Genomic DNA, 27,586 nt, shown 5'->3' on the forward strand with positions numbered 1-27,586 from the left:
CCCCCGGGGCCAGCAGCGACAAACTCATGGACCCCCCCCCCCCACCGAAATGGGCGAGACAGAAGAAGCGGGTTCTTAAAGAGACAGAGGCCAATTTCAAGGCGTTTAGAAGAGGAAGTGATGAAAACACAAGTTTATTTTCTATTTAAACATAAAAACAGCATTTTAATAACAGCTAAAGGTGACATAGATATTTTATGATGGTATACTATTTAAATGTATGCATGAGAAACACATAATATTGGCCCTTTAACAATCAGCATTGAGCCTTTAACAGTTTCTCTGAGTCTGACATGACATGGTGTCAAATTAACCAAATGAACATTTGTCAATGACTGCAGATTGGTTCCTACTTCGGCAGCGTCCTGCAGACTGTTGACATCGATAGAGATTCCCTCACGGACCTCCTTCTTGTTGGAGCTCCGATGTACATGGGCTCAGAAAGAGACGAGCAGGGACAAGTCTACGTCTACAAACTGAAACGGGTACTCAGCCCTTAAAATAAAAAGATGCTACGTCAGTTTTCTTCAGAATTTCTCAATAAAAAACGATATGGATGGCAGAATCATTGAGTATTGTGTCTCACAATCTTGATATTTCTCGGTTTTATTACCATTAGGGCCAGTTTGAGCATGAGTTTACCTTGAAGCCTGTCAACCAGACGTGTTGTGTTGCCCAGTCGGCTGGCTGCTCCGTTAAAAACGAGCCGTGCGGAGCTCGGTTTGGTACTGCCATAGCAGCAGTGTCTGATCTCAACCTTGATGGGTACAACGACGTTGTGATAGGTGCGCCATTTGAGAATGACCACAGAGGAGCTGTTTACATCTACCACGGAGACAAGAAATCCCTGAAAAAGCAGTTTGTACAGGTAGGAATCAAGAAGCCTTTGTACCAAAACATATTTCATTGTTCAGTTAGAGGAACATGATCCCAGCTTCCTTCCAATCGTAAAAGATCCCTAACTTTCTATGCTTTGTCGCCCGGTGTCTCCCCAGCACATTCCTGCAGGTGGAGATGGTGAAAAGATGAAATTCTTTGGTCAGTCCATCCACGGGGTGATGGATCTGAATGGAGACGGCATTACTGACGTTACCATAGGAGGCCTTGGAGGGGCTTCCCTGTTCTGGTGAGTGGGCTGATCATCACTGACAGCAGAAGCATTTACTCCTTATATCTTGCATTCCAGCAGAGCTTGTTTCCTGGAGCCATCAGCTTGCATGTCTGCTTTGCATTATCTTACACTGGTTTAGACAGCTGTGCATGTCCCACTGGACTTATAGGGCTGTAGGCGAAAAGCTTCCTAATGGTCTCCGTGTTGAAACCTCCGCCTACATACAGTATTTCACTATTTTGCTCCAGAATGCTGAATCAACCCACAATCTTCTGAAACATCAGCCCACACAATGATTTAACTTCCCAGGCAGGTCTCCTCCCACAGCCTATATTGGCAGGAGCTCAACAAGGCCGTGTGAAAACTGCATTTCCCATGTGGCTCAGAACCTCTATACGATTTGGCAGCAGGCGGCTGCTCTTAATAGACTCTGATTGAGAAAGCTTAAAAGTAGAATGGACAGCTGTGAAACCAAGCTTCATGCTCAACAGAACATTCACTTCTCTCTAAAAATGTAGAAATGTGTGCATGGAATGACTTGACGCATATACAGCAAGGTTAAGTCAGGCCCTTTGTACAGGCTCTTCTTGGCTGAAATGTTTCATCCTTTATCAGAACTAAGTCTGAGTTGCAGGCAAACCAAGCATTGGCGGATCTAGGATTTTTCTGAATAAGGGGCCATCAAGGGGCTACAATATTCATAGAGGGTCCAAGTATTTATTCAGCATCCTTGCACACAAATTGCTGGTTTTGTTATGGTGTATATATTTTACCAGTCACACATTTAAACACTTGTAATGTAATTTTAAAACAGCTTTCACTGTAAATTTTCCTTACCAATTTCACATGCATTTTACAGTATATAGATAAAATACTCTCAAACACACAACATTTGAGATAATCCAGCCAATATTTGTGAGTTAAAATACTTTTTCTACAGGATTTTTCAAATTTTAAGAAAAGAAAAATTCTTCTGTCAGCTTGATTCATGCTGGACTTTTCTATTTGGTTCATTAGCGCCTCTAGTGTTTATACATGGAACTGCACCCAGTGTCATCACTTGGGCAAAGGACAGATGCGTGACAGGACAGGGGCACTTCAGGGGGCCAATCAAATTTCAGCAGGAGTCAATGCCCCTATGGCCCCACCCCTAGAACAGCCCCTGAAACCAAGCCTTAGTTTAAGGAGTTTACCTGCAACTCCTTAAACTTTTGGCTAAAAAATGAAATGTTTCAATAAAGAAGAACCCATCCATTGGACCTGACTCATCCTTGTAATACCTGGTTCACATGGCAAGATTTTAGAATTGTCAACCCATTTTCAACAAATGAGAGACCCCACACATGACGATAAAAAATCATACATATAACATGTTTGGTCCTACAGTGTATGGTGTACAGCCACATGGCAAAAGACAACACACTACATACAAACAGATTTCACTCACAAACATTCAGATGCCAGACTGGAAATCTCAGGAAACCTCCGGAGATCAAACAAGAATACAGAGTAAATAAACACAACAGAGGAGGAAGAAGCAACTGTGATAGTTTGTGGACTATTTTTGACAGAGAAAAAAACAAACAAAAAATAAAAAAAAAAACAAAAAGAAGTCTCCAATATCCACCTGACTTGTTTTCGTCATCTTGCTTTCTGATTGGCTACACGTTCAACAGGTTGCAAGCTCGTTTGTCCTCAGGAAACACAACAAACACTGGAATATCAGACCAAGACAACATGTTGAATATCCCTGATTTGAGATTGTAGTGGTCCTGACATCCTTCTGAGCTGATTTAAGATTGTTGAAAGGCAAAATTGGGCCAAACATTGGGCTAATTATTTTGCCATGTGAACCCGGCACAAGATAATGACTTTATGCACAATTGTTCAATGCAGCGATTCTCAATTTTGACAGGGATCCAAAGCAGCAAAGAAATTAAATGTTAAGCAGTCCTCGAAGGTATGCATATCCTGCATCACTTTGCATACCAAAGTTTTAAACAAAGACCTTGCGCAATCTATCAGCTCTCAGAGTACATGTTGGGGATGACTCTGGGCTACAATTGCATGAAAATTTTAGCTCAGTATCTGTAAAACAGACCAAGTTATTGCTGTTTAGTTTTTTTTAATCCACTTAGTAGTTTGTGAGATTTTTTTATTCACTCTATAAAAAAATGTAAAGTGAAAATGTAGAAATTTGTAATTTTTTCATACAGAAAATTGTATTTTGCCTTTATTTCAACAGGACCAGAGATGTTGCAGAGCTGCATGCTAACATGACTTTTAACCCTGTTAAAATAAACCTGCAGCAGTCTCAGTACCCATGTAATGGATCTGCGTGTGTGAACATCACAGTTTGTTATCGCTACCTTGTAAAATCTGACAAGAAGGATCCAAACTCTCCTGCAGGTGAGCAAGACAGCTTTGCTTCTCACTTGTGTCAATGTCCCTGCCATCAACTTGCTTCCCTTATTTATTTATTTGTTTTTGATCACTTCCTTGTTGCTGTTTTTAAGACAACACAATTTTCTGTTTCTTTCAGAAGTTCGTTATACAATTACTTTGGATGCTCTGCGAACAAAATCCAGGGCCTTCTTTGTTGAACAGGGGACAGAGAAAAGTGAGCGCAAGATTACTAAAATCATCACCATCAAAGACAATGAGAAGAAATGCCTGATGGAAAAATTTAAGATGTTGGCAAGTACTCTGATTTTTGCAATGCTGTGATTTCTTACCTGTGTTCTTTAGAAATATTGTATGCCGATAATAGCTTAGATTTCTCCGCAAATTTTATCCAAAGCTGTGAGAGGTGTTCTGCAGACCTTGGTTCTAACATAAAACAGACCCATCCTGATCAAAGCATCCATAGTTGAGCCTCGTGCTCCTCAGAGCGATCATTTATTTGAACTGAAGACACATGGAGGGATGGAGAAGGAACGTGAATGAGCTGTGAAAATGGGCTCAGTGTTTTATGTTTTAGCAACAAAGTGACACTCCAGGTTAAAGCAGTTTTTTTGCGTATTGTGTTACCATTAAATCATGAACTAAAGTTTAGAAGTCCACAATAGTTTTATTATTTTTTCAACCAGCCATTCACTGTGATAAAGGCTTTTATTGGTCAGCTGTTCTCAAGCAGCAGAAAGAGGAACTAATCAGTGCAAACAGCTGCTGTTCTTCTTCACGTTGACCATGAATACTTTCTCTGTTCTGGTCTGCAAGTTTGCACAGAAATATCTGTCAGAGGTTTTCAAGGGTCATGGAATTTATCCCAGACACAAAGCCCTGGTTTTATTCTTTAATGAATCTTGATTCACTGTTTTAGATGCTTGCAAAGTGCCAGTTTGGTAAAAGCACATCTTTTAGAAGTATACAAGAAAAACATGCGGAGCACACACAGAAAGGCCCCAGTTTGCCAACATCTTCAAGCCAAGAGATCAATCATTTATAGTTACCAGTTGTTACTGCTGGATTACTGTGGCTGCTGCATCACCTCCTCTCTTCTCTGAGTCCAACTTGAAAATGTCTGAAGCCAAATGAGTGGTTTAATTACAAATGATAAATCCTCACTCTCTTCACTAAAACAGATTTATAGATTCAGATTTTCAGAACTGACTATTTTTTTCTTCTTCAGCAAAAAAAAAAAATAAAACCAACCTTTCAATGCATTGCGTTGGACCCAACCAGCTAGACTTTATCCTCAGGTTTTTTTTTTATCAATAATCAGCTACTTTTTAATAAAGAACGCAGGATTTTACTTTTAGAAAAGCAAATATGGCCACAGAGTTTGTTTCCTTTTCAGCAGGTAACGGCCCACTGCTGTGTTTGCTGCCCCCCCACACACACATACTCACAACTTAAAAAATAAAAACATCATCTCTACATCTGTGAACCGGACTGATACATAAATTTGTGTGGACGTTCATGGTTCCCAGAGGACGACTCCTGATTATCTGACCTTCGCTCTCCCGCCAGGATGATGTTTTTGTTTAGGTTGGGGTGGTTCACCTGTAAAGTTTGGACTTTACAATAAGTTGAAACTCTAAACTAAAAGAAGACAGGGTTAGTGTTTGTTCTCAAAATACTAATTAAATCTTTATGTTTCAGATCCTAGACATTGAGAAGATTTCTCTAAGATTTGAGCCATTGTTGCCTCATTTCTTCAGAATCACGGTCCATTGGGTTATTAACTGTTGAACACAAAAGGTCACGATGAAACTTTCAACAGTCAGAACATTTTAAAGGCAGTTTTGTTTGAAAAAATAAGCCACACAACTGAGACACATGTTTCTATAGTTTGCTTACATTCTCTTTCTCTTTTTGTCCCACTTTTCTTCTTCTATATGTCCTCGTCCTCATTTTGCTCCCTCAGCCACGGCCCGACTTCAGGGATCCTCTCTTGGTGTCTTTGGAGTTTGGACTAGTCAAAGAGGACCAAGGTCCTGTCCTGGATGAAAATCTTCCCAGATCCATCAATAAGACAGTAAGACTGCTCTCTGTTATCAAGTACCTTCCACAAAATCTGAAATCAGTTCACTGGAAGGTGAAAATCTGATGACTTATTGTGATACTTAATTCACAAGTTGGTGTGATTTACTGAAGTAATGACATTTTTGTTGTTTTGTTTAAAATATACACACTAAAAATGTTATGCACCCAGAGGGAATGGTCCAATTTCAATGTGATTTGGATCACATGCAGACCAGTGATGGGTGTGTAAATGATTCCCAAGGCCCAGCCAATCAGGTCATTTCTGGAGTGTCCAAAAGCCAATCAAAACAATAAGTGAAGGTCAGCTGAAACAGACGATGCCTTGTAGACTCTTCAGATAGCTTTACCAACACTTGACAGAGCTTTTTATGGCTCATTTGAGAACAGGTGATAGGTCATATCTGTGGTTATTATTTGGTTAGGTTCACATTGCAGGCAAAAGTGACCAAATTCATATTTTTTAACCCGTATGAACAAGTCTTGAATGTCTGAAAATTTATACCAACATATGATACTAATGGTATACCAGTGTGTTGGGTCGTACCAGTACTAACATCATGGGATCAATACTTGAGTTTGTTTTACTTTAAGTACATCGCTCACATTCGAGAAATGCAGTTTTGCACCTAAGTAGACGTGAAGTGGCAAAATGGAATGTGACCGTTGGATGAATCTGATTGCACAACTTCAGATTCGATTCACACAAGGTGGCATGCAGCGTCCATATTTACTCCTGTAAACATGGTGTGTGGAGTGTGATGTCACGTCTTCTTCAGGGATGTTTACGCTGTTGTCTGATGGAGGTTACATTTACGTTTTAATGTGAATGAAAAACAAAACAGAACCCAGTCTGACAGAAAACAATAACACATACAACAAACCTAGCTGATACTAGCACACAGAAAAAAAATCTAAAACACTGACTCAGCTTTAAAAAAAATTTAGTGTAACTTTAACATAATCATATTTGGTCAATGCTAAAATATGAAGTGTGGCAGATTACTTCAAATTTTAAATGTTGAGTCAGTGTTATTTTTTTTTCAATGCAATCTGTAAAATGATAGAAAAATCTTTTACTGACAGTTTAAATCTCAAAAACTTATTTTGTTTGGCTGCAGCTCAGCCATGGATTCACGTTCTCATTAATCATGCATCAAACTCTCTCAGGTTGTTCAGTTGAAGCATTGCTGAAGTAATACAACAGCCAACCTTAACCTGCAGGTTAGAGAACTACTTTAAATAAACTTTTAGTGATTTTAATAATTATTAGAACAAATTTCTTTAAATTCCCACAGGACCCCAGTGAGTTGTAAAAACAACACACGGGGGAAAGTATTCTTGGAAATCAAATTACATTTAAAACGATTGCTGTCATTTTGTAGAAACAAGTATTATAGGTAATAAAAACAGTAATCATTAATTATGAAAAGGTTTGATGGTTGTTGACTGTTTTGATTATATCCTCATTTTGTCAAATTTTCTGTTAAACTGTTCTCGATTATTACCGGTATGTCTTCAGGTTTACAACAGTCTGAGTTTTTCTGGGTGTTCATTTTGTGTTATTTTGTGGGTCTGATGCTGGCAAGTATAAGTTCCTTTGAAAGTACAGTTGTGATGATTTGAGTTTCATCTTAAACATCCTGCATTTGTCTATTTGTGCAAACGTGTCATAAGAGGGCAGTTTTTGCTGCTGTTACAGTGCGTTAGTATTTGCAGCAGCTGACTGCCGTCCTTCAGTTGTTCTTCATCTCTGCATCAGTGTTTTAACAACCAGGACAATCTTCCCACAGTCGTATTTGCTCTAACTAGAAGGTTTTCAGATAATTGTAGCAGTGAGTGATGTTTCCAGGCTTCATTAGAATGTCATTATAGCCTGTGTTTATGTGAAAAAACACATTGATAACTACACTGTGTATGCTGTGTATGCTGTGTGCATTTAAAAGCCTACAGCAGGAACGTATACAAGCTAGAGGAGCACATTTAGGAATTTTCCTGTTATTGTTACTGAAACGAAGAAACAGAAAGCTCACAGAGAGGGGAAGTCATAAACGGAAGCTCTTTTTTGACGTCGTGCTGCAAACTATGATCTAGTGTCTTGAGGGGGCAACACTGGAGCCTCAACGTGGGACAGGATTGAGAGATCAAACCTCATAAAATGTTTACAACCTCTTTGATTTAAACAACTAAAAAAACTTTGCCTAAAAAGTTTGAATGTAATTGACAACTAATGATAATTTAATCGCATTAGTAGGCACACATAACGATGAAAAATCAAATTAGCAAAACAAAGTCAATAAACTAACTCAGTGACATGTAAAAGTCATTAAACTATATTGGACAAATTGTCAGTGTTCCACTTCTGTCATAAAAAATAAACATCTTTTCCTATAAAAGATAAAGAACAAGATATTTGGAAGTGGGCTTCTGTAGAAAAAAATATGATATAATATTTAATGCTCTTTGAATGACCTCAGTTTGGAGAAACAAGAGTTTAATTCTAAAAGATTGTCGAGCTAACTTATAGTCTGAGTGAGGCCGAGACCCAAGTTGAATGCTGATGCCTTAAAACAACAGTCTTCAAAATTGTACAATTGTTCATATCAAAACTAGTTTCAAAATCATTACATCATCACTGATATTTCAACACGTGTGTGTTTACTAAGGGTGCACCCTAAAAAATTTCGATTCACATAAGAATTGCGATTCTCCTATTCAACTATTCTGAATCGATATAAAATGTCCCCAAATTGATTCTAAAAATTAAAACAAATCCACTAGCTGTTTGCCTCCATTGTGCACCTACCACAGTTGGAAAAGGCATTTTCCTTAGAAATCTTTAGAGTATCCTTAGTATTACAATTTTTTTCATAAATAAAGTGACTCTTTTTTTACTTAAGCAATATGTGATATTGTTTTTTGCAATAGCTGCAACAATTCCACCTAAACATGGCTTAATGTGAAAAAGACACTTTAATGTCTCCATTTGTCCTTCTGTCTTGCAAAGCAGACTGGAGTAGATCATAATTCTTTGCACACCTTTAGATTAAAGCAGAAATCATCATGAATCAAATCCATTTTGAATCTAATTGTTGTTTCAGAATCAGAATCAAATCAAATCGTGTGACAATTTTCACTCCTAGTTTTTACATGGCACCTAACCTTCTGCTAATTTTAGTTTAACAAATCTTTATTTACACAAATACCATTTTATGTTGTAATTTTTGGTACAAAAAAGTTTGAAAATCTAAGTAAAAATCTAATCTCAAAACCATGTTACATCAGACAAATGAAGCAGATTTAATCTTGAAACGTTTTTCATCTCGAACACAGCCCACACATCTGATCCACTTTGCAGCTCATTCTGAGTTTATCTGGGCTGGTATCAGTTCCTGTCGTGGTTTGCAGGAGGTCCGGACCCAGAAGTCACACTGACACGACACGGCTGGAGGGGAGATGAGATCCAGCTGAGCTAAATGAGATGGGGGTGCAGGTGTAGGTGGGTGCGGCAAGACAAACACAGGGGAACTGATAAAATGAAAACACAAGTCACTTAACTATCTGTAGGAATCACAAAATATAAATGATCCTAATCATAAAGCACAAAGAAACTACTAATAAACTAACAAAAAATGCACATCTTAATAGTTCCAAGTTCTATGTTGAATCTAGACTGGCTTTCAGATGATATTATATGTCAAGAACACGTCTTACAGCATACATGGCAACCCTTTCTGACGTTTACCCATAATCTTGACCCTCAAAAATGTTTATTTTTTGCAAAAAAGTCCATATTACTCACTCTTGATACAACGGTGGGTGTGGAGGGGACAAGCGGACTGTTGGAGAAAGACAGACCGTGGGGCAGAGGAGAACGTGCAGGATGGTGGGAAATTTGTGTAATTTATGGACAATCCGTGCAGCTTGACATGTATTTTAAGGCGATTGTAAAACATTTCAATACGAACAACGTCACAAACACTTTTTATCAGTGTAGGCATCCTGATGCAATGATGTCACAAGAAAGTTCAGCCTCTCCAGTTTGTGTTGTAAATAGATATAATGTAAATGTTTGTAGATGCTGCCGAACTCCCAAGGTTTTATCCACCAAACTGACCTTTGAGAAAGCATTTACTCTTGAGGGTTTTTTTATTTTAAGTTTAAATACAAACCATTGACTTTTCCCAACATGTTTGACAATATTAAACGTTTTAACGTTAAATTAATGCTCTTGAACTTTTCTGACACACAGATTCCTTTGATGGACTGCGGAGGTGACGGAAAGTGCGTCAGTGAACTCTCGCTCACCGCAGAGCCGAGCGTGAAAAGGTAAATTAGCTTTAAGTTGTACTTTTTTGTGTGTGTTTTTAAGTAAACTGTAAAGCAACTTTAATGTGCCAATTTAATGTGTGTTCTGAAAGGGGTGCTGTAATTGTAACAGCAAATCGGCTGTTTGCTAATGAGTTGAAGATAAAACTACATGAAGCTTTACCAGCATAATTCAGGGATTGTCATCTTTTTTTCATATAAAGTTCCTTCATTTTATTTGAGTAAAATGGGATGGTTGACGTTAATAAACCCAATTCAGTCATCAGTTTGTTTTAAAATTGGGTTCTTTTGAGTCAGCATGGAGAAAATGAGCATGCAGATCAAACTTTTTGTTTAAAAACAAATTTATTTATTGTATTTTACTGATTGTGTTGATTCTAAAAGCATTTACAGCATAAAAAAGTTGTTTGAGCTCCCCTCGTCTCTGCAGAGCACGGCTGCACCCTTGTGGGCAGACGTGCACATCACAGCCAAGCTGACAGCTTGCATTTTTGCTTCCACAGCATGCTGATTAAAGTCAACGCACGAGACAAGATCGACGTGAACATCCGAGTCAGGAACAGCAGAGACAGCGCCTACAACACCAAAGTGAACATCAGCTTCACACCAAACATCAACTATGTTAAAGTAGAGGTGGGATTTCTGCTTCCCTTCTGTTCTGATTTCATTTTAGCAAACACAGCGACTTAAATGAAGATGTTTTAATTTGCACCATCAGCCAGAGAAAGATTGCACTCTGAATAACACAAAAGTGGAGTGTGCTGTTGGATATCCCTTCCTGGGACAAAATGCAGAGGTGAGTTTAAATCTGAACAATAAATTCACTGCACTTTATAAGTCGATCGTTGCTTTAACGTCATCGTGTTCCAACAGGAGATTTTCAAAGTCAGGTTTGAGACAAACCCTAAACACATACAGGGAGAAATCCAAGTCAATCTGACAGCTACAAGGTGAGTTAGTGTGTGTGTGTGTGTGTGTGTGTGTGGGGGGTCTTCATGTGTGTTAAAGTCTTATTTCATGTTCGGGTGTTAATAGATAATTTCACTTTGTTTTTCACATTTATGTCATTTTTCCACAGTGACAGTGAAGAGTTGTCATCTTCTGACAATGATGTCAAAATCTCCATCCCTGTGAAGTACGAGCCTGGAGTCATATTCAGAGTGTGAGTACCCTGGATATTCACAATTTTAGATAGGCAATGATTACTTTTTTTTTTTTTTTTTTGTAAATTATTAACTATGGTCAACAAAAGCAGATTTAAGTATTTGTTTAATCTCAATTTGGGACATTTCAGAATCTGTTACATCTTTTTTCCATTGTCACATTTTGTTTCTTTTTTCTTTATTGTGGTCAGAGTACACTTGATATCATTTAAATGCCCTGAGGGGAAAAAAATCTTTTATTTTATATAATAATCCTGTTACCCCACAAGTGTACATTATCTTTCCTAAGAGCATCGACTCCCTTGAATCTCTTATGTTGTCACAGAGAAATGTATGCAAATTTCTTACATGGTAAGAATTGTTTCAATAGTTTAAAATTTATACTCTAGCCTCAAACAGCCCCTGTTTCAATGTTATGTTTTGCGAGCCTGAAATGCAGGATTGGGGTTTTTATTAACAAATGAAATATTGGTGATGCACATCACATGCCAATAACACATGTTGTAATCATCTATGGTGTTCATTTCACTATAAGAAAGAACAGTTCACAGCATTTCATTGCTACATTTCTAACACAAATCAAAAAGAAATTGCTCATTTGGTTAAGACTTGAGTGTTTAGAGCTGCTGCCTCACAGCAGGAAGTTTGCAAATTTCAACCCAATTTACATGTCCCCCCTTTGTATGAGTGGGTTTTCTACCACAGACCAAAACAGGCATGTTAGGTTATTTGGTAACTCTAACTTGTCATGTGTCAGTGAGATGGACTGACGATCAGCTGTTGGCCTGCACTGACTGTGGCCCCTGGAGCAATTTAGTTGAATAGCCCCGCCCCATGAAATACCACCTTAAGGATAATAGATGTTTAATATGTAAATGAATGACGTCTTCATTTTATGATTCCTCCAGGAATCCTGTGGATGCTCACATTATAGTTAAAGATGGTGACCAGTATGCTTTGAAACACAATGACAGCAAACTGACTTGGGAGGAAGTCAACGTCAATTATACGGTAACAACAGCACACAGCTATCTTCAGCGATGATTTGTTGATATAGATAAACAATTTATTCTAATGCAGACCTGGGGTAAAGGCAGAAAAAGACAGTTCCACACTTCTCTGTTTCTCATGCCCTCAGGTGGAGATGTCAGGCGATGTGATGACTCCGCCCCTTAACCTCACAGTGTCGTTTCCTCGGCTGTCGCCTCTGAAGAACAAGCTACTCGACTTGACCAAATTCACCGCCAGCCCAGGGGTATGAACACACACACACACACACACACACGCACACACACACACACACACACACACACACACACACACACACACATGTACACTCACCTAAACAAAGCGTTTCACTCATGCCTGCTCCTCACTGCCCTGCAGGTTAATTGTGCCAAAGGACATTTGGATGAAAGCAACCCTTCTGTTAAAGCGCTCAAACCGAAAAAGGAAACACTTAGTGTGTTTTTGCTGGTCAGTGATGAACTTTTTGTTCCAAAGAATGCTGGAGTTTGTGTCTTTGTGTCTCAATGAATCATTTTCTCTGCAGCAATGTGAACAAGCGGAATGTGCGCTCTTTGATTGTTTCATCCCTGAAACCAAAATGAGTCAGGTCAACATTACTTTCAGGGTGTGGAAACCTACATTTATGGAGGTAAGTGTCAAATACATAATAGGACTGTTTTTGGCCTGATTGGATTTGAGATAAACTCTATTAGGGAGATTAACTCTATAAATGAGTGATGGGCTTTGGCGGCCTGCATGTCATATATGGCCTGTGGGTGACTTTTGTCTGGTCTAAGAGCTGCTTTCAGAGAGCTTTTGTTAAATAAAAAGAAAAGTAAAAAAAAATGTTTTAGGGAGGTAGACTATTCACAGAATTTCAAAGCTGTTTAATCTGGCCAGAAAGATTTAATTTTATTTTTTTGCTTCAAACATTTTGTTTTCATCTTTATTAAACAAGAGTACAACTGTGCATGCATTTAAACATGAAATATGATGTTACTGCACTGTATGCTGGTTTTAAAAAACATATATATACATAAACATGGTAAAAATGGTAGTTTTATTACATTTGGGTAAGTGTACAGAGCTATGTGACCCTCTAGTATAAAAATGTGTCCCTTTCCATCATTTAAGTTGCCCATCCCTGCTGTAGATCACTAACAGCTGCCCCCTGATGGACTGACACAATACTGAACATCTAACATTTTATCTGACAGGGTGAGTTTTCCAGTTTGTACATGACGGTAAACGGCACACTGAGGCTTAGCAATGAAAAACTCTACGAGCTAAGCAGCAATGACAAGCACAGAAGTGTAAGTTAAACTTATACATATTCTACCGTCATTATTGATCACAAATTCACTTCAGAATGTATCAGTTCCTAAGTGGAGACATAAGTGAACATGAGGATTATTTGTGATTGCCAGGTGAGAATCCCAGTTTCAAAAGACACAGTGGAAGGAATCCCCATTTGGATCATCATCCTCAGCATCCTGATAGGACTGCTGATCTTAGCACTTGTCATCTTTCTCCTGTGGAAGGTAAAATTTGCTTTCTCATATTTCTAACTTTAAAATCTAAAGAAGATGTCAGCTTGGCTCAGTGGTTAGCACTGATTAGTCACAGCAAGAAGGTCCCCGGTTCGATCCCCAGTTTGGACCTGCTCTTTCTGGTTGAAGTTTGCCTTTTGCTTACTTGGGTTTTCTCCAAGTACTCTTGTTTCCTCCCACAGACCAAAAACATGTGTTAGGTTGCCTTCAGGCCCAGGCCTCACTTACAAAAGAAATCTAGTATCTCAATGGATTTTCCTGGTTAAATGAAGTTTAATAAAACAACATATTTTAAAATACTGATGCTCATCTTTTTTTCACAATGCCATCTTTATTAGCACATTTTAGGTAGGTATCAAAAACAGAAAAAAATTGGTTAGTTTAGCAACTATGGTTTAGATGATCAACTATGAATTCATTCATCAGTTCGATTTAGATACTGTATATCAGACCAGAAATTCAGCACATACTGTTGTGTGGGCTTTTTTTATTTCATTATAATCAAGGACTCAAAAGTTCACAGCGGCAGAAAATCTATTGTAACATAAGATTATTAGAAAAGCTTTCACACTGCCCAACAAACTGGATCTATTTTTCTACGATTACAGCTTCTGAGATTAGCAATATCACTTATCACTAGTGCAACACAAGGTTAGACTCTCAAACAGACAGTATCTTCATGTTTAAACTTGTTTTCATAATATTGGGGAAGATTTAGAAATTTGGACTTTGGAATGCATTGGATGGCAGCCTTCTGCTCATGCAGGGAAAATGAATAATAACAATGCAGAGTATGAATTTCCCTGATGGGAATTACCAACACAGCTGACAAACGTAATTTACTGGATGCACAGGTGGTGGTTAAATAAGCAGCGAATTTAGTGAGAAGGAAAAAAAATTACTATTAATTTCCAAATGTGACAAAGCTAACTAAAGTTTTAAAAAGTCTAGCTGAGAGTGGCGTCAATTATCTAAATTCTTTTACTAGTATTTTTAATCAAATGTTAAGCTATCCATCTAATACAAGGTGTCAAATTTAGTAACACAAGATGGTCAAAACTGAAAACTTGGTCTCACACAAGGGTCAATTTCTGTCAATATTTATTTAAATGGGTTAGCCCTAACTCTAACAACTTATTATTATAAAAACACAAATTTACTTTTTTTAATTATGCATTTAGAACATACATAAACAAACGGTTTACAGAAATACAGAAAGACATCTTTAGCTTTAATATACATATTATGCCTTTCTCTGTATCAACAACTTTTTTGATTTATCATTTCTTAGAGATACATTTCATCACAATCCAACAAATTAGTGAAAAAAATTAACCCTCACTAAAAATCCATGTATGTGACTTAAAGTTAGTTCTCTGTTGACCTTTCCACACCAAGATCAACGATTATTGAAAAACTAAAACTTAATTTTCTTAGCTATCAGGAGAAGAACACACTAAATCCAGTGACAAAAAAAAGAAACTATAAAACGATTTTACATTTGATGTATTACCTTTGGAACCGGATAAAATGTGAATGAGGGCCAGATTTGGCCCATGGGCCTTGAGTTTGACACATGCAGCAATTACTTCTTTATATTTGACCAGAACTGGTTATCTTAAGATGAAACTGTGGTTAACTGGACTGTGTTTGATTAGATTTGAATTGGGCTTCTTCATTTCAATCGGACTGAAATAAAATCAGTCGGAATAAAATAAAAATCAACTGAAATGAATTGAGATGAATAAACTGGAGTTGAATGGAACTGAATCAAACTGGATTGTGAAGACTCAGTCAATTGAAAATCAAACATTTTCTCTTCCTCTAGTTGGGCTTCTTCAAGCGGAAATCTCGAGAAGACTATTCAAAGGAGGACATGGCGGACTGAGAAAAACCAGATGGAAGAAACGCCATCCAATCACCTCAGCGCTCTGACACACTGTCTGCAAGAAGAAGAAAAAACTTCTCACTGTTTTTATAGTTCAGCAAATCCACGAATGATTAGAAACTGTTTCTCTTGTCTTCTTTTGTTGAGTTTCTTTCGACAGCAGCTTATAACTCTGAGGCCAGTCTGATGGTCCCATCTAGAGCCAAAGATTTGTTCTTTTTTAGTTGTGTTTTAATTTTATTTTTTTTACAAGCCAATCATTGACAAAGTAGCATGTTTTGATTGAGCTTGACTCAGTCAATAGAGAATAAAATACTCAGGTTTTTCACTTTGAGAATCCAAAGTTGCCTAAACCCACATTTAATGTAAAACAGCCAAATTACTTTAATTGAAGCAGTCGGTCTTATAGCTTTGTGTTAGCTTGTTGCCTTTTTTTTATTTTTTTGAACACACTGTATCTTTGAGCATTTTGAAGCATTTTGTTGCATATTTTTGACAATACAATGCAGCACTTTTTGTGTGTGTGATAGATAATTGTAGTTAGTGCCGTCTTGCTTACTGAGAGACACAGAACCCCTTTACGTTTCCCACCATGCCATTTGTTTGTTTGTACTGTAAATAGAAAGTGATGATAGGTGTAAAGCTTTAAAATGTACAGAGTTGTGTTTGCTTTTAATTTAATGTTTCCGTGCTCGTCAAGATGTTTTCGCTCAGGTGCTACGAGTAAACGTGACAGGTATATTTGACACAAATAAAGAAAAAAAAACTGGGTTCGGTCCCAGTTTCACAGCTTGTGCAAATGTAAATATTATATTTTGATTAAAAATGAAATTGTAGCTGTTCTGTCTTAAAGCATACACAAAGATTAAGATTTATATCAGTTGTTTGGATTTTATTTTGAATGAAATGTGTATTTCAAACCTGTGGCATAATGTGATTGGAATGATGTGGATTAGGATGACTTTTTCTTTTATTTTTCTTTTATTTCTTTATTTACTAAATGAGACGGAGAGGCCCCCCACTTTAGGTCTACATTTCCATCCATTTCTTAATTTTTTTCCTGAGACAACATGAACCATACGCTTTTTGCTTCCTTTAGGCTCAGTGTCACCCCCTAACTGGTACATGCAGTACTCCATTTCTTCAGATAACATTTTTATTTCCACTGGTTGCACAGATAAACAGTATGTAAAGATTCGGAAGAAAATGTTTTCCCTCTGTCTCTTTTCCTTTTATCAATTTGGTTTATTAGAAATGTATAAGGCAAGGAGAAGAAATGTCCTTTTATTAGATTCTTTCTCTGCAGTTCCCTTCTTTCGTAGTGAAAGCACATGTAATAATTTGTATGTACAGAATGTGTAAGCATTAGTTGTTTTTTTTTCAGAGCGTATGGCCACATCTGATTTCAACACGAGGGTGGAGTGAAAGGCACAAAGTGGCAGTTGTGAGCTCCAGGCCAGCGTTCTACACTGCTGTGAAGTTTCATTGTAATGCACTGGTTTTTCAACCTGTTTTTGTCCTCATCAGCACAGAAATAAACTGAACATTATGTAAAAAATAAAGACATTTTACAAAAAAAATTGTTGGTCATTTAAAAATAATAAAAATCTTTTGTTAATATGAAATAAAACTTGGGAAAACTCAAAAGTCTTGCAAAAGTCAAGCCAAGAACATTGCTTGTTAGGTTACAACTCATCTTTAGCCATGAATAAAAGAATGAATGAGTGGAAAAAGCCATAATAAAGCTCAGAAGTAAATTTTTATGACAAAAATAAATAGACATTTTATTCAAGGATGTTGAGAAACATAAAAATATAAATTACCCATCATATATTTTCCTCACTTATTTCATTTGTCACGCTAAAAACATTGTCAAACTTTTAAAAGTTAGATAATATTTAATGAGATGCCAGTATATTTCAACATCATATTATGTTATTTATTTATAACAGGAATTTATTGGTAATAATTTGGTGGATTATGTTAAAAGTTATAAAATTTGTCAATTGACAATTTTTATTCATTGCGGAAAATTTACTTAATTTGAACTTGAAACAACATTAGAAATAGTGTGCTCTTACATTTTTTCGATATTGCAATTTATCGATGCAAATCTAAGAATATTATAATTTCCTTGTATGTATGGAAGAGGATTAGAGCCACTGAAAAAATAAAAGAAGAATTCGGACTATTAAATTTTGAGATAAAAGTCAGAATTTATTTATTTATTTATTTATTTATTTATTTATTTATTTTCAGTGGCCCTAACCTTGTTCTTATGGCGGATTTACGGAATCCTGTAAGTCCAAACTCAGGGCATATTTTCCAGGTTTAGCCGAGCGGTTTATCAAAGTGCGCCCTCTAGTGTTCGTCATCCGCTGTTTTTGGCCAGAAGTGACACCGTGGGACGGGAAGCAGATCGAACTGTAAGCTGAGGATCCATCTTGCTTCAAAAAGAGACGAGGCTGAGGGATTCTCCAGTTTAGAGTCACAAAAAAACAGTATAATTCCTCGCTGAGCTCACTGGAGAGCCCGAAGAGGGACGGTGTCGCTGTTTGTAGGATGTCCCGACATGAGGGTGAGTTGAGTAGGAAGCCAAAGCGACCGGAATGCTGACTACTTCACCTGATCGGCTAGCTCCGCGGCTAGCTCTGCTAAGTGCTTGTTTGAGTGGTTGTTGCGCTTTTCGCGGCGGGTTTTCAGACTCTTCTCTTTATGTTTATATTCGCTGTCAGCAGCTTTGGCGTTCTTGTGTGTGTCATGCTTTGTAATTAAAACGTGGTGATTGCAGACTTGCTCAGTCTGTTCATGATGATACGGCAGCAGAGCGGAGCTTAGCAGTTAGCCGCTGCTACGTTAACTTATGTTAGCCTGGTTAGTTAGCAGGCTAACTAATGCTAATAAGAAGCCGTCTAAGAAGCTATAAGTTAACGACGGATATTAGCACCTATTAAATAATTAGCTGTAAATATTGATACACCTTAAAAGTGTTAAAGCCTTTCCTTATTTGTGGGCTAACATTTTTATTTCAGAGCAGTGAACTTAGTACCAAAATGTCTCATGTTGTCACAGACTTTGTTAAAACAGAAGTGAGGCCTCTCATGACCATAAATCAGTCACTAACTTTGTGTGGAGCCAGGTAACTTAACTATTATAGGGTTACGTCATAGTTTGTTTGATTAAAGCATATCATTTTAGTTTGTTTTGTTTATTACGTTTGAATCACTAGGTGTACTTTAATACAAACGTGACCACAGCAGCCCTAAAGGACAGAGGTCAAATCTGAACAAAAACACTTGGCAGCCTGTTTTCCTCTCCTGTGAAGCCAGTTGTTGAGAAGACACTTTCATTGTCTATAAGTATATTGTATGCTGACCTAAAGGATGTGTACAGTGGTGTTTGACAAACATATTTTCCCTTTCTGTTAATGTATAAACTTGTTTTTGAACAACAGAAACTGTAGTCCAAAAAATACAACTGACAACTAAAGGATTTGACTCTGAATTGTGATTCTGAATTGAAGAAATAGTCAGGATGTTTTTATTTTTTGTTATAACACGTTACCATTTGCATGAAGTCCCATTATTTGTTTACATTTTTTAAATTATCATTATTATTTTTTGTTGCCAAATACAGCTTTTTCTTTTTTTTCATTTATTTATTTATTTTTATTTATTTATTTATTTTTACTTGGCGATGTCAGAGTCATGCCTCAGGGAAAAAAAAAACAGTACTTGAACGGTAGTAGAGCTTTACTTGGCTCCAGTTAAAAAAAGTTATTTTTTTTTCCTCTCACGATGAATCTGTTGTCTGTAACTAGCTCCTGTGAATGTGTGTACTGTTTTATAAATGAGTAACAAGGGTGGTAATGAAAACAGCTCTCAGATGTTTGAGTCACGTCTAGGAGTTGCTTGTGAAATCAACTGCAATGCCAGGGACCTTCATCGCTGGCATTTGGCAGTTGGTTCAACTCCAGAAACATGCTTGTGTAAGTGGGGCTGGTACTCAGATGAAGAGTGCCTTCTTCCAGTCTGTCTCATGAGCACAGTTGTAAGGAATTTGTAACTTAATTGTCAGGAGTTTGATGCAGCTGCCTTTTTGTTCCCTTTTTTTTTTTTTTTGCAGGTGTGAGTTGTGATGCATGTTTAAAAGGCAACTTTAGAGGACGACGGTTTAAGTGTTTGATTTGCTACGACTACGACCTGTGTGCATCGTGCTACGAGAGCGGAGCCACGACGACACGACACACAACAGAGCACCCCATGCAGTGTATATTAACCAGAGTAGATTACGGTAAGCTGCCAGGTGGAGGCATTGACCCAAACTTATGTGGGTTCGTGTTCAGATGCAGATTTCTCATCCAGATCGTGTTGCCTGATTACCTGTCAAAAATCACTCTGAACTCATCATCACAAATCTTTTACTGATTACTAATAACAAGCTGCTGTTTCAATATTATCCTGCAGACTTGTATTATGGAGGGGACACTTTTTCAGTAGAACAACCCCAGTCGTTCACATGTCCTTACTGTGGCAAAATGGGCTTCACAGAGACGTCCCTACAGGAGCATGTCACCTCTGAGCATTCAGAGACTTCCACTGAAGTGGTGAGTACACTACTCCTTTTTAAAATGATTTTAGCAGCTGTAGCGCTGCAGCTATCCTCTGCCTACCACTGATGGGTTATTTTCAGATCATCAGGTAGAAGGAAACTGTTTTTTAATTTATTTTTAACTTTCACTTTTCTATTTTTTGCCGAGTACTTCAGTCGTCTGAAATTACTTCCCATACTGTACTCTATTGTGGGGATGTCTTGAGACACTCGGTCATGAAGTACATTTTGTTCGCAGGGAAAACTCGTAGTTTTTTTTAAGTGCCCATGAGCGATATTTCTGTAGGTGTTCTGAATGGATCTGAAAAATACATATTTTAGATATTTCATCTTCAGAGTATTTTATTGTATTTGTTTGTAAGATCTACTTCAAATTGTACATTCAACGCGTTGCTACGAGCAGCCTGTTGTATTAGCTCTTAATTTGTTTCCATTTGGTTAGGATTATCTACAATACATGTCACAGACTAACTGTTTTATTGTAGTGTTTTCATACAAGTTAAGTGATCTTCAAAGATTAATTAGTTGTGTTTATAAAGCATTAAGTCCTTAAAATAATAAGATCAAATTAAAGGAGTACCAGTCCCAAAATGAACTGCAGTATATTCTGCAGATGAGCTGGATACAGAAGTCATGGACTTAAACTAAAAAAAAGTGCAGACAATTCTTAAACTACCAAAACTTTATTTATTTGTAGTCAGAGTTAGAAAATTGGTTTCTTCTTAATGAGGGCTAAAAACTACATGAATTACTTAAGTTTTGCATTTTTTACCTCTACATTATGAGTTTAAATCATTTCCCTCCTACTATTAATGAGCAGGTACTTTAGCTCTCTAAATGTTTCACTTGTTTTGGTACGTCCCGCTCAGGAAGACCACTGATGTGTCTGCAACTCGCTCTCATTTCAGATCTGCCCAATCTGCGCTGCTTTGCCAGGAGGCGATCCCAACCACGTCACAGATGATTTTACAGCTCACCTCACTCTTGAACACAGAGCGCCGAGAGATTTAATATCCTTTTTGCCGCATCATATCACTGTCAGAAACTAAATATTCATCGTGTACTTAATAAAGTGTAAAGGTTATTTATAAACTGACTGAATTTCAACCTTAACAGTTTGTGTTTACGATGAGTCCAGTAGTGTCCGACACGTACGCAGGATGTTCCACCCTGGACGGGGACTGGGCGGCCCCAGAGCACGACGGACAAATATGCACTTTACTAGCGGCTCCACGGGGGGGCTTTCATCCTCCTCATCACAGAGCTCCACTTATACCCCCAGTAACAGAGAGACAATGGACCCGATCGCAGGTGAGAGTCAGCGATATACAAGTACTAATGCTCAGTACAGAAACGATTATAACCAAGACTGAAATATCATCAAAATAAACATATTTTTGTCCATCTAGTTTTCTCAAGTTGTCCATCACTCATATAGGAGAGGGCGGGACTGAGTCACTGTAACTTCTAAATCATTTCCAAATAAAATGAAGAAAAGACAGGCTAAAACGTTTGATTGTCAACAGAAATGCCGTCTTTTGACTGAGTGCTAACGTTTCATTAAAGTTTAGCACACGTAATACCTTGTAAGAACAGCCTAATGGGTCTCTTTTTGATCGTTCAGCTGCTGTCTGCCAGCTTTTTGGCCTATAGCACTTAGTACATCACCTTGTTAAGACAAATATCTTATGTGTGTCCAACTATGTAACCCTTAGTATCCTTTTTTGAAAATAAATGAGAACAATTTGTGTTTTTGTGACAAATTACTAAAAACAAAAATGTCTGTGCTTAGAATAATTTAGAACAAATACATATATTTATTAAACTGGTAAATGGACTGAACTTACATAGTGATTTATCAAGCCCCATGGGGTCCCCAAAGTGCTTTACACTGCAGTCATTCACCCATTCACGCACACAGTCACACACTGATGGTAAGCTACATTGTAGCCACAGCTGCCCTGGGGCACACTGACAGAGGCGGGGCTGCCATGCACCGGTGCCACCGGACCCTCTGACCACCATCAGTAGGCATGGTGGGTGAAGTGTCTTGCCCAAGGACACGACTGAGACAGCTGGAACAGTTGATTGAACCGGCAACCCTCTGGTTGCAGGACAACTCCCCTAACCAGTTCACCACAGCCGCCCCATATATATAAATATATTAAAACATTTTTAAAAATTACGTTGTACAAGAGACAAGGTTGTAAATGCATTAAAAAAGTCAATAATTAAGGAAAAATCTTGAAATAAATAACTTTAAAGCCTGGAGAACCAGATCCACTTCTTAAGGATAATAGAAAACTAGAGTGGTTAAAACATACAGTATTGCATTTTTAAAAATACATTACTCTTATAAAATATGTATTCTTACTATTTAAACCACAATGTATATAAAAAAGGTGTAGTATTACTTTTTGCTAGAGATGAAACAAACATGTTCACTGAATTTATTGTGTGTCTTACAAAAAGCGTTTTAATATGAAGACTAATCTTGTTTAGTAGTTTATTTTGTAGTTGCAGTTATAATATAACTAAATGTACTTGAACATTTACACCCTTATTATCACAATGGAAAGTAGTAATCAGTAACTGGTGGGTTATTCCTAATACTGTATGTTAATAATGTAATGTTTTCCTCCATAATTAAAGAGCAACAGTTTTTCATTTAATAAATATGTAACTATGTTTTTTTATATTTTTCCCCCCTGATGCACAGTTAATTAAACATTGAGCCTGTTTTCATGTCTCCTACAGAGTTGTTGTCTCAGCTGTCAGGTGTGCGGCGCGCTGCAGGGGGGCAGATAAACTCGTCTGGGCCTTCGGCCTCCCAGCTCCAGCAGCTCCAGATGCAGCTGCAGTTGGAGCGGCAGCAGGCTCAGGCGGCGCGGCAGCAAGTAGAGGCGGGTCGCCACGCAACGCGACGCAGCAACAATCCAAGCAACACTGGCACCACAATCCCTCCTCCTAGCACAGCAACTGCCAACACCAACACTGTGGGCGAAAGCAATCCCTCCTCCTCGTCCCACAGCTCCCAGTTCCTATTAGCACGGTGAGTGAGACCGGTCAGTCAATACATGCAGTGAAGTGGAGCGACTTTTCTAGTTCAGTTAGGCCATTTAATTAGACTATTCTTGTCTCAGAATACAAACAGGGGAGAAAGGTGAGTTATTGACCAAAATATGTCAGACTCTTAGTTTTGAACAAGTTTAAAGGAATCCACGATTAGTTGTATCATTAGACTTTATTTAATAAACATTTATTTTAACTGTAAAATAAAGACTGTAAAAATACTGTAGGCTGTTTAGTTTTGTAAATTTTTAAAAAATATATTTTAACATGGACGGAGCCATTTTATTTACACACAAAGCATTCTGGGTAAATGATGATGTGGATAGGTCCTCGGTGTGAGCGAGCTATATCCACCCAGAAGGTTAATCTTGGACAATATCTGATGATCGACTCTTTTAAATGAAACCAGAGWKSACAGAGAGGAGAAGGTAGAAATGACTCAGCCTGTAACTGAAAATATAGATGGAGGACAACAGAGCTGCTTCATGGAAGAAGAACCCCAGCTTAGCCTGTTAGCCTTTGTGCTAGCGCTGACGCTATATTGTCTTATACGTATTAGCTCAGCGGTAGTGTGACAAACAAGCTAAACTGAGGTCCTCCGTCCATATTTTCAGTTGCAGGCTGTCATTTTTGCGTTCCCCTCTCTGTCATGTGGATGGAGGACCTCAGTGATGAGGAGAATGTGTAGCGCTGAGCTAATACATATATATGGTGATAGCATCAGGGCTTATGCTAAAGCTAACAGGCTAAGCTGAGGTTCTTCTTCCATGAAGCAGCTCTGTTGTCCTCCATCTATATTTTCAGTTACAGGCTGAGTCATTTCTACCTTCTCCTCTCTGTCAACGCTCTCTGTTTTCATTTAAAAGAGTCGATCATCAGATATTGTCCAAGATTAACCTTCAGGGTGGATATAGCTCACTCACACCGAGGACCTATCCACGTCGTCATTTACCCAGAATGCTTTGCGTGTAAATAAAAAGGCCCTGACCGTGTAATATATTTTTAAACTTTTAGTTTAAAAATTATAAAAACTAAACAGCCTACAGTATTTTTACAGTCTTTATTTTACAGTTAAAATATATGTTTATTAAATAAAGTCTAATCAGGGATCCCTTTAAGGTAGTATCTCACTGGGCTGTGACTAGGTTTGGCTTTTTTCACAATTTACTGAATTGGCGGGAGGGGGGTATGCTCTGTGGTGTGTTGAGTAATTAATAACGGAGAAATGGCTGTAAATAAGTATTTGCTTACATAAAGCTTGACATTCTAGAGCCAGAAAGAGCAGCGAAGTTGTTAATGGACAAATGTGACTTTTTGAAGCATTGCGGACCACAATAGCTACAGTTCCTGTTTAATGGGTTACTCGCCAGGACATGTTGCATAGATAAGACTACACGAATCATTTGCAAGGACAGTAACTTTTTTTTTCACACAAGTTCAACTATACAGCAACTGTAGCAAGCTGCAACGTAACAACAAACTACCATTCACTAGGGCTATGCGATACAGCTGAAAAATGCATCACGATATAAGCGTTTCGTATCAGTCTATAAATAATTATTGATTTGTTTTTTGTTTTACCTATTTGAAATAAGGACCAGGAGAAAAAAGACTGATGGTGATATGACTTTTTCTCCTTTATCCACAACTTCCTCTCCAGCTGTGCGATTCATTTTCTCATTTTTTTCACTCCACGTATGAGGCACAGGGGTGAAACTGCTGCTGCACGTTACTCAACAGGTTATTGTTGTTAGCTTACCAAAGAGTGAGTTTGATGCCACCATCCTTGCTTAACTGGGCTTTAGCCACTTCAGTACCTGTTGATGTTTGTAGTAACTTGTATTTTTCCCCTCCACAAGTTTCATAAACTTTGTGCGCTCTGAATGAATGTTAAAGGTCACATCTGCAAATAAATATTCATGTCTGAGAACTGGATCTGTTTCCTGAGGATAATTCAGGCTTTCAAAATGAAAAACGTTCTAATTAACGTGAGTTGTGTTTCAGGTTGAATGAACCTAAGATGTCTGAAGCAGAGCGCCAGTTTTTCGAAGGGGAGCGCGCCGACCGCAGCTTGTTCGTCCAGGAGCTGCTGCTGTCTACGCTAATGCACGAAGAGAGCTCCTCTTCAGACGAAGACGAGCGCCGAGACTTCGCCGACTTCGGAGCCATGGGCTGCGTGGATATCATGCCTTTAGACGTGGCGCTAGAGAACCTCCAGCTTAGAGAGAGCAGCTCTTCGGGGAGGGAGCCTCCGCCGCCTCCTCTTTGATGTCCGAGCATCGAGCAGACTGTGTCCTCTGTGCTGCAACTGTCAGTGATGGACAGCCGCAGTCCCCGCCCCCTCCTGCCCCAGCCCCGCCCTCCTTTTCACCCTCCTCTAATTTTCTCAGTTTGTTCTGGTGATTGTAATTTCAGGCCCGTCACCATATTTGTTACATTGTAAACAAAACCTAAAGAGAGAGCAAGCGGGATAAAGTGTCGGCGTGAGCGAGCAAGCGAGAGAAGAAAATTCTATAAATATATATAAAATATATATGAAGCTGATAATCTATCCACTTAACTCTTCATCAGGTTAGTGTTACAGGCAGACATTTGCTTCCTGTGACGTATGAATGGCTCTCCATATAAATACTCCACCTTCAAAAGTCAAGAGGACACAAGCTCCTCTGATGAAGCTGCTGTGTGTGTTAATGATTACTAATTAAATAAAAAGTGCTTGGATGGGTTACCATAAACTACCTGCATGCAGTTATTTGCAGCGTGCATGACTTTGAACGACCCTCTCATTCAAAACTTGTTTTTAAGATTTCCCCAAAGCTTTCAACAGTTTTTTAAGTGGTTACTTCAAACGTGGCAAGTATTGAAACCGAAGTAGCTCGTAATCCGACGTGAGGATCGCTCTAACAGAAACGTTTTGTTACATTTTCTTTGAGTATTTAGAAGGAAGAGAACTAACTTGATTCTTTGGTGGCTCTTAAAAATAGCTCCGGTTTGTGGGTCAGCTCTAGTTGGCCCTCCGTGTTCCAGCTGCATAACATTCGATAAAACCAGAGAAATGTAAAGAAAACAAAGAGCTTGCCTCCTAATGGTAACTAGTTTTAGGAAAATGAAGCACAGTAAACTTTATAATCTGTTCGATCCAGAGCTCGACTCTCTGCTCACGTCAGACCACAAGCTTTCAATGGACTTCAGGAGTTTGCGCCTTTCCTTTTTTGTCTAAACAGACTTTTTCTGCTAAAGCTTGCACATTCTATTTATTCATCCTTGCTTTCTATTTTTTTTAGCCTTAACATGGGTCATGCCACCTTCATGCCTATACTTTTACCCTCTATGTAAAAAAGAAACAAAAAGAGAGATGTACGGATTTGTGCGTTAACTTTCATAAGACGTGGGCAGACTTTTTTTAAAATGTAAATTTAGAATACAATAAATATGACACACAGCTTTTGATGAAAGCGAGAAACCACCACACGTTTGCACTTTGTGTGATTGTTTTTTTTAGTGACCAGTCCAACATTATTTAAGGTAAAGGGTAAAAAACGTCCTTCACATTGAAGTGATTAAGTGAAAACGAGGGTCTCGTCTTTTGTATGATTCACGGCAGAACGTTAGTTTTTCCAGAAGGTACGTAAAGAATTTAATATTTCAAGTGCGTTTGCTTCCATTGATGCACGTTTCACCAAAAAAAATGCATCAGAACGCATCCACTACATTAAAAAGGTGAGGCTTTGAAGAGTTAGAAGTCACTAGTACTTTTAAATAACAGCTTAGATTAATTACATTTTTTGCATTTAGCTAGTGTTTACATGTTTGTGTAAATTTCACTTTTCAAATGCGACTTAAAGTTTAGTAACATTCAACAAATGAAAACATTCTGTGAAGTTAAATGCCCTTAATGTAGCTCTTCTATCTTAGACGGTATTTCACATAACGCTCATGTTTTAACTGAGTGAGTTCTTTTAGGAACAGTTTCTGCAGCAGACAGGGTGAATATGTTGAAGTTTGGCTTGGCTCAGATTCTGAGTCACTGAGGTAAGCGTAACGTTTCATTCACAACTTTTATTTGCAGCCTTGAAAAGTTTGAAATGCGTGTTTTAGTAGCTATGCATAAAAAAAGACAGACCAAAAAAATTGAAAAATACTTGTACATGATTTCATACTAGAAACATTTGAAGTGTAGAGCCTGGTATAAGCAGTGTGTGGCTGTAACCCAACTGTTCGTGTCACTCCTCTGCAGTTATTGTTAGAAACAAATGATGCCTGTCTGAGGCTTCAGTCCACATGCAGGGCAGCTGGCCTTATTTTAATCTACTTGACTGTTTTCAGAGCTGGTAAATAAACCAGTATAGCTGCCACAACAGAATGTAAA

General features: G+C 38.0%; 2 protein-coding genes across 3 annotated transcripts in view; both read left to right on the plus strand.

Annotated features, from left to right (window-relative positions):
* The window catches only part of itga1 (integrin, alpha 1), a 61,157-nt gene extending 44,043 nt beyond the window's left edge, over positions 1-17,114 (plus strand). For both annotated transcript variants that reach the window (XM_014006504.1, XM_014006505.1), the window contains 18 exons: positions 342-485; positions 620-868; positions 996-1,126; positions 3,357-3,520; positions 3,654-3,808; positions 5,481-5,591; positions 9,849-9,925; positions 10,429-10,558; positions 10,644-10,721; positions 10,799-10,875; positions 11,004-11,087; positions 11,997-12,099; positions 12,227-12,343; positions 12,475-12,564; positions 12,641-12,745; positions 13,314-13,409; positions 13,524-13,637; positions 15,475-17,114. In XM_014006504.1, the coding sequence (XP_013861958.1) occupies positions 342-485; positions 620-868; positions 996-1,126; positions 3,357-3,520; positions 3,654-3,808; positions 5,481-5,591; positions 9,849-9,925; positions 10,429-10,558; positions 10,644-10,721; positions 10,799-10,875; positions 11,004-11,087; positions 11,997-12,099; positions 12,227-12,343; positions 12,475-12,564; positions 12,641-12,745; positions 13,314-13,409; positions 13,524-13,637; positions 15,475-15,534 (2,085 nt within the window). In that variant the 3' untranslated portion in view covers positions 15,535-17,114. The remainder of the gene's footprint in view (positions 1-341; positions 486-619; positions 869-995; positions 1,127-3,356; positions 3,521-3,653; positions 3,809-5,480; positions 5,592-9,848; positions 9,926-10,428; positions 10,559-10,643; positions 10,722-10,798; positions 10,876-11,003; positions 11,088-11,996; positions 12,100-12,226; positions 12,344-12,474; positions 12,565-12,640; positions 12,746-13,313; positions 13,410-13,523; positions 13,638-15,474) is intronic.
* An 802-nt stretch (positions 17,115-17,916) lies between these two features.
* Positions 17,917-26,683, plus strand: kcmf1 (potassium channel modulatory factor 1). Its single transcript, XM_014006510.1, has 7 exons — positions 17,917-18,112; positions 19,660-19,827; positions 20,001-20,140; positions 21,054-21,155; positions 21,273-21,456; positions 22,903-23,197; positions 25,222-26,683. The coding sequence occupies exons 1-7, from the start codon at positions 18,097-18,099 to the stop codon at positions 25,484-25,486; spliced, it is 1,170 nt and encodes a 389-aa protein (XP_013861964.1). The 5' UTR covers positions 17,917-18,096; the 3' UTR covers positions 25,487-26,683.
* The last annotated feature ends 903 nt before the right edge of the window (positions 26,684-27,586 follow it).

This window comes from Austrofundulus limnaeus, unplaced genomic scaffold, assembly GCF_001266775.1.
Source record: "Austrofundulus limnaeus strain Quisiro unplaced genomic scaffold, Austrofundulus_limnaeus-1.0 Scaffold36, whole genome shotgun sequence".
In the NCBI taxonomy this organism is placed as follows: Eukaryota; Metazoa; Chordata; class Actinopteri; order Cyprinodontiformes; family Rivulidae; genus Austrofundulus; species Austrofundulus limnaeus.

What these genes read in the sequence shown, in the direction of transcription:
- kcmf1 (XM_014006510.1), top strand. An exon ending in CAGAGACTTCCACTGAAGTG is followed by an intron (nt 20,141 to 21,053) that starts GTGAGTACACTA and finishes CTCTCATTTCAG; the next exon opens with ATCTGCCCAATCTGCGCTGC. An exon ending in TCCCAGTTCCTATTAGCACG is followed by an intron (nt 23,198 to 25,221) that starts GTGAGTGAGACC and finishes GTTGTGTTTCAG; the next exon opens with GTTGAATGAACCTAAGATGT.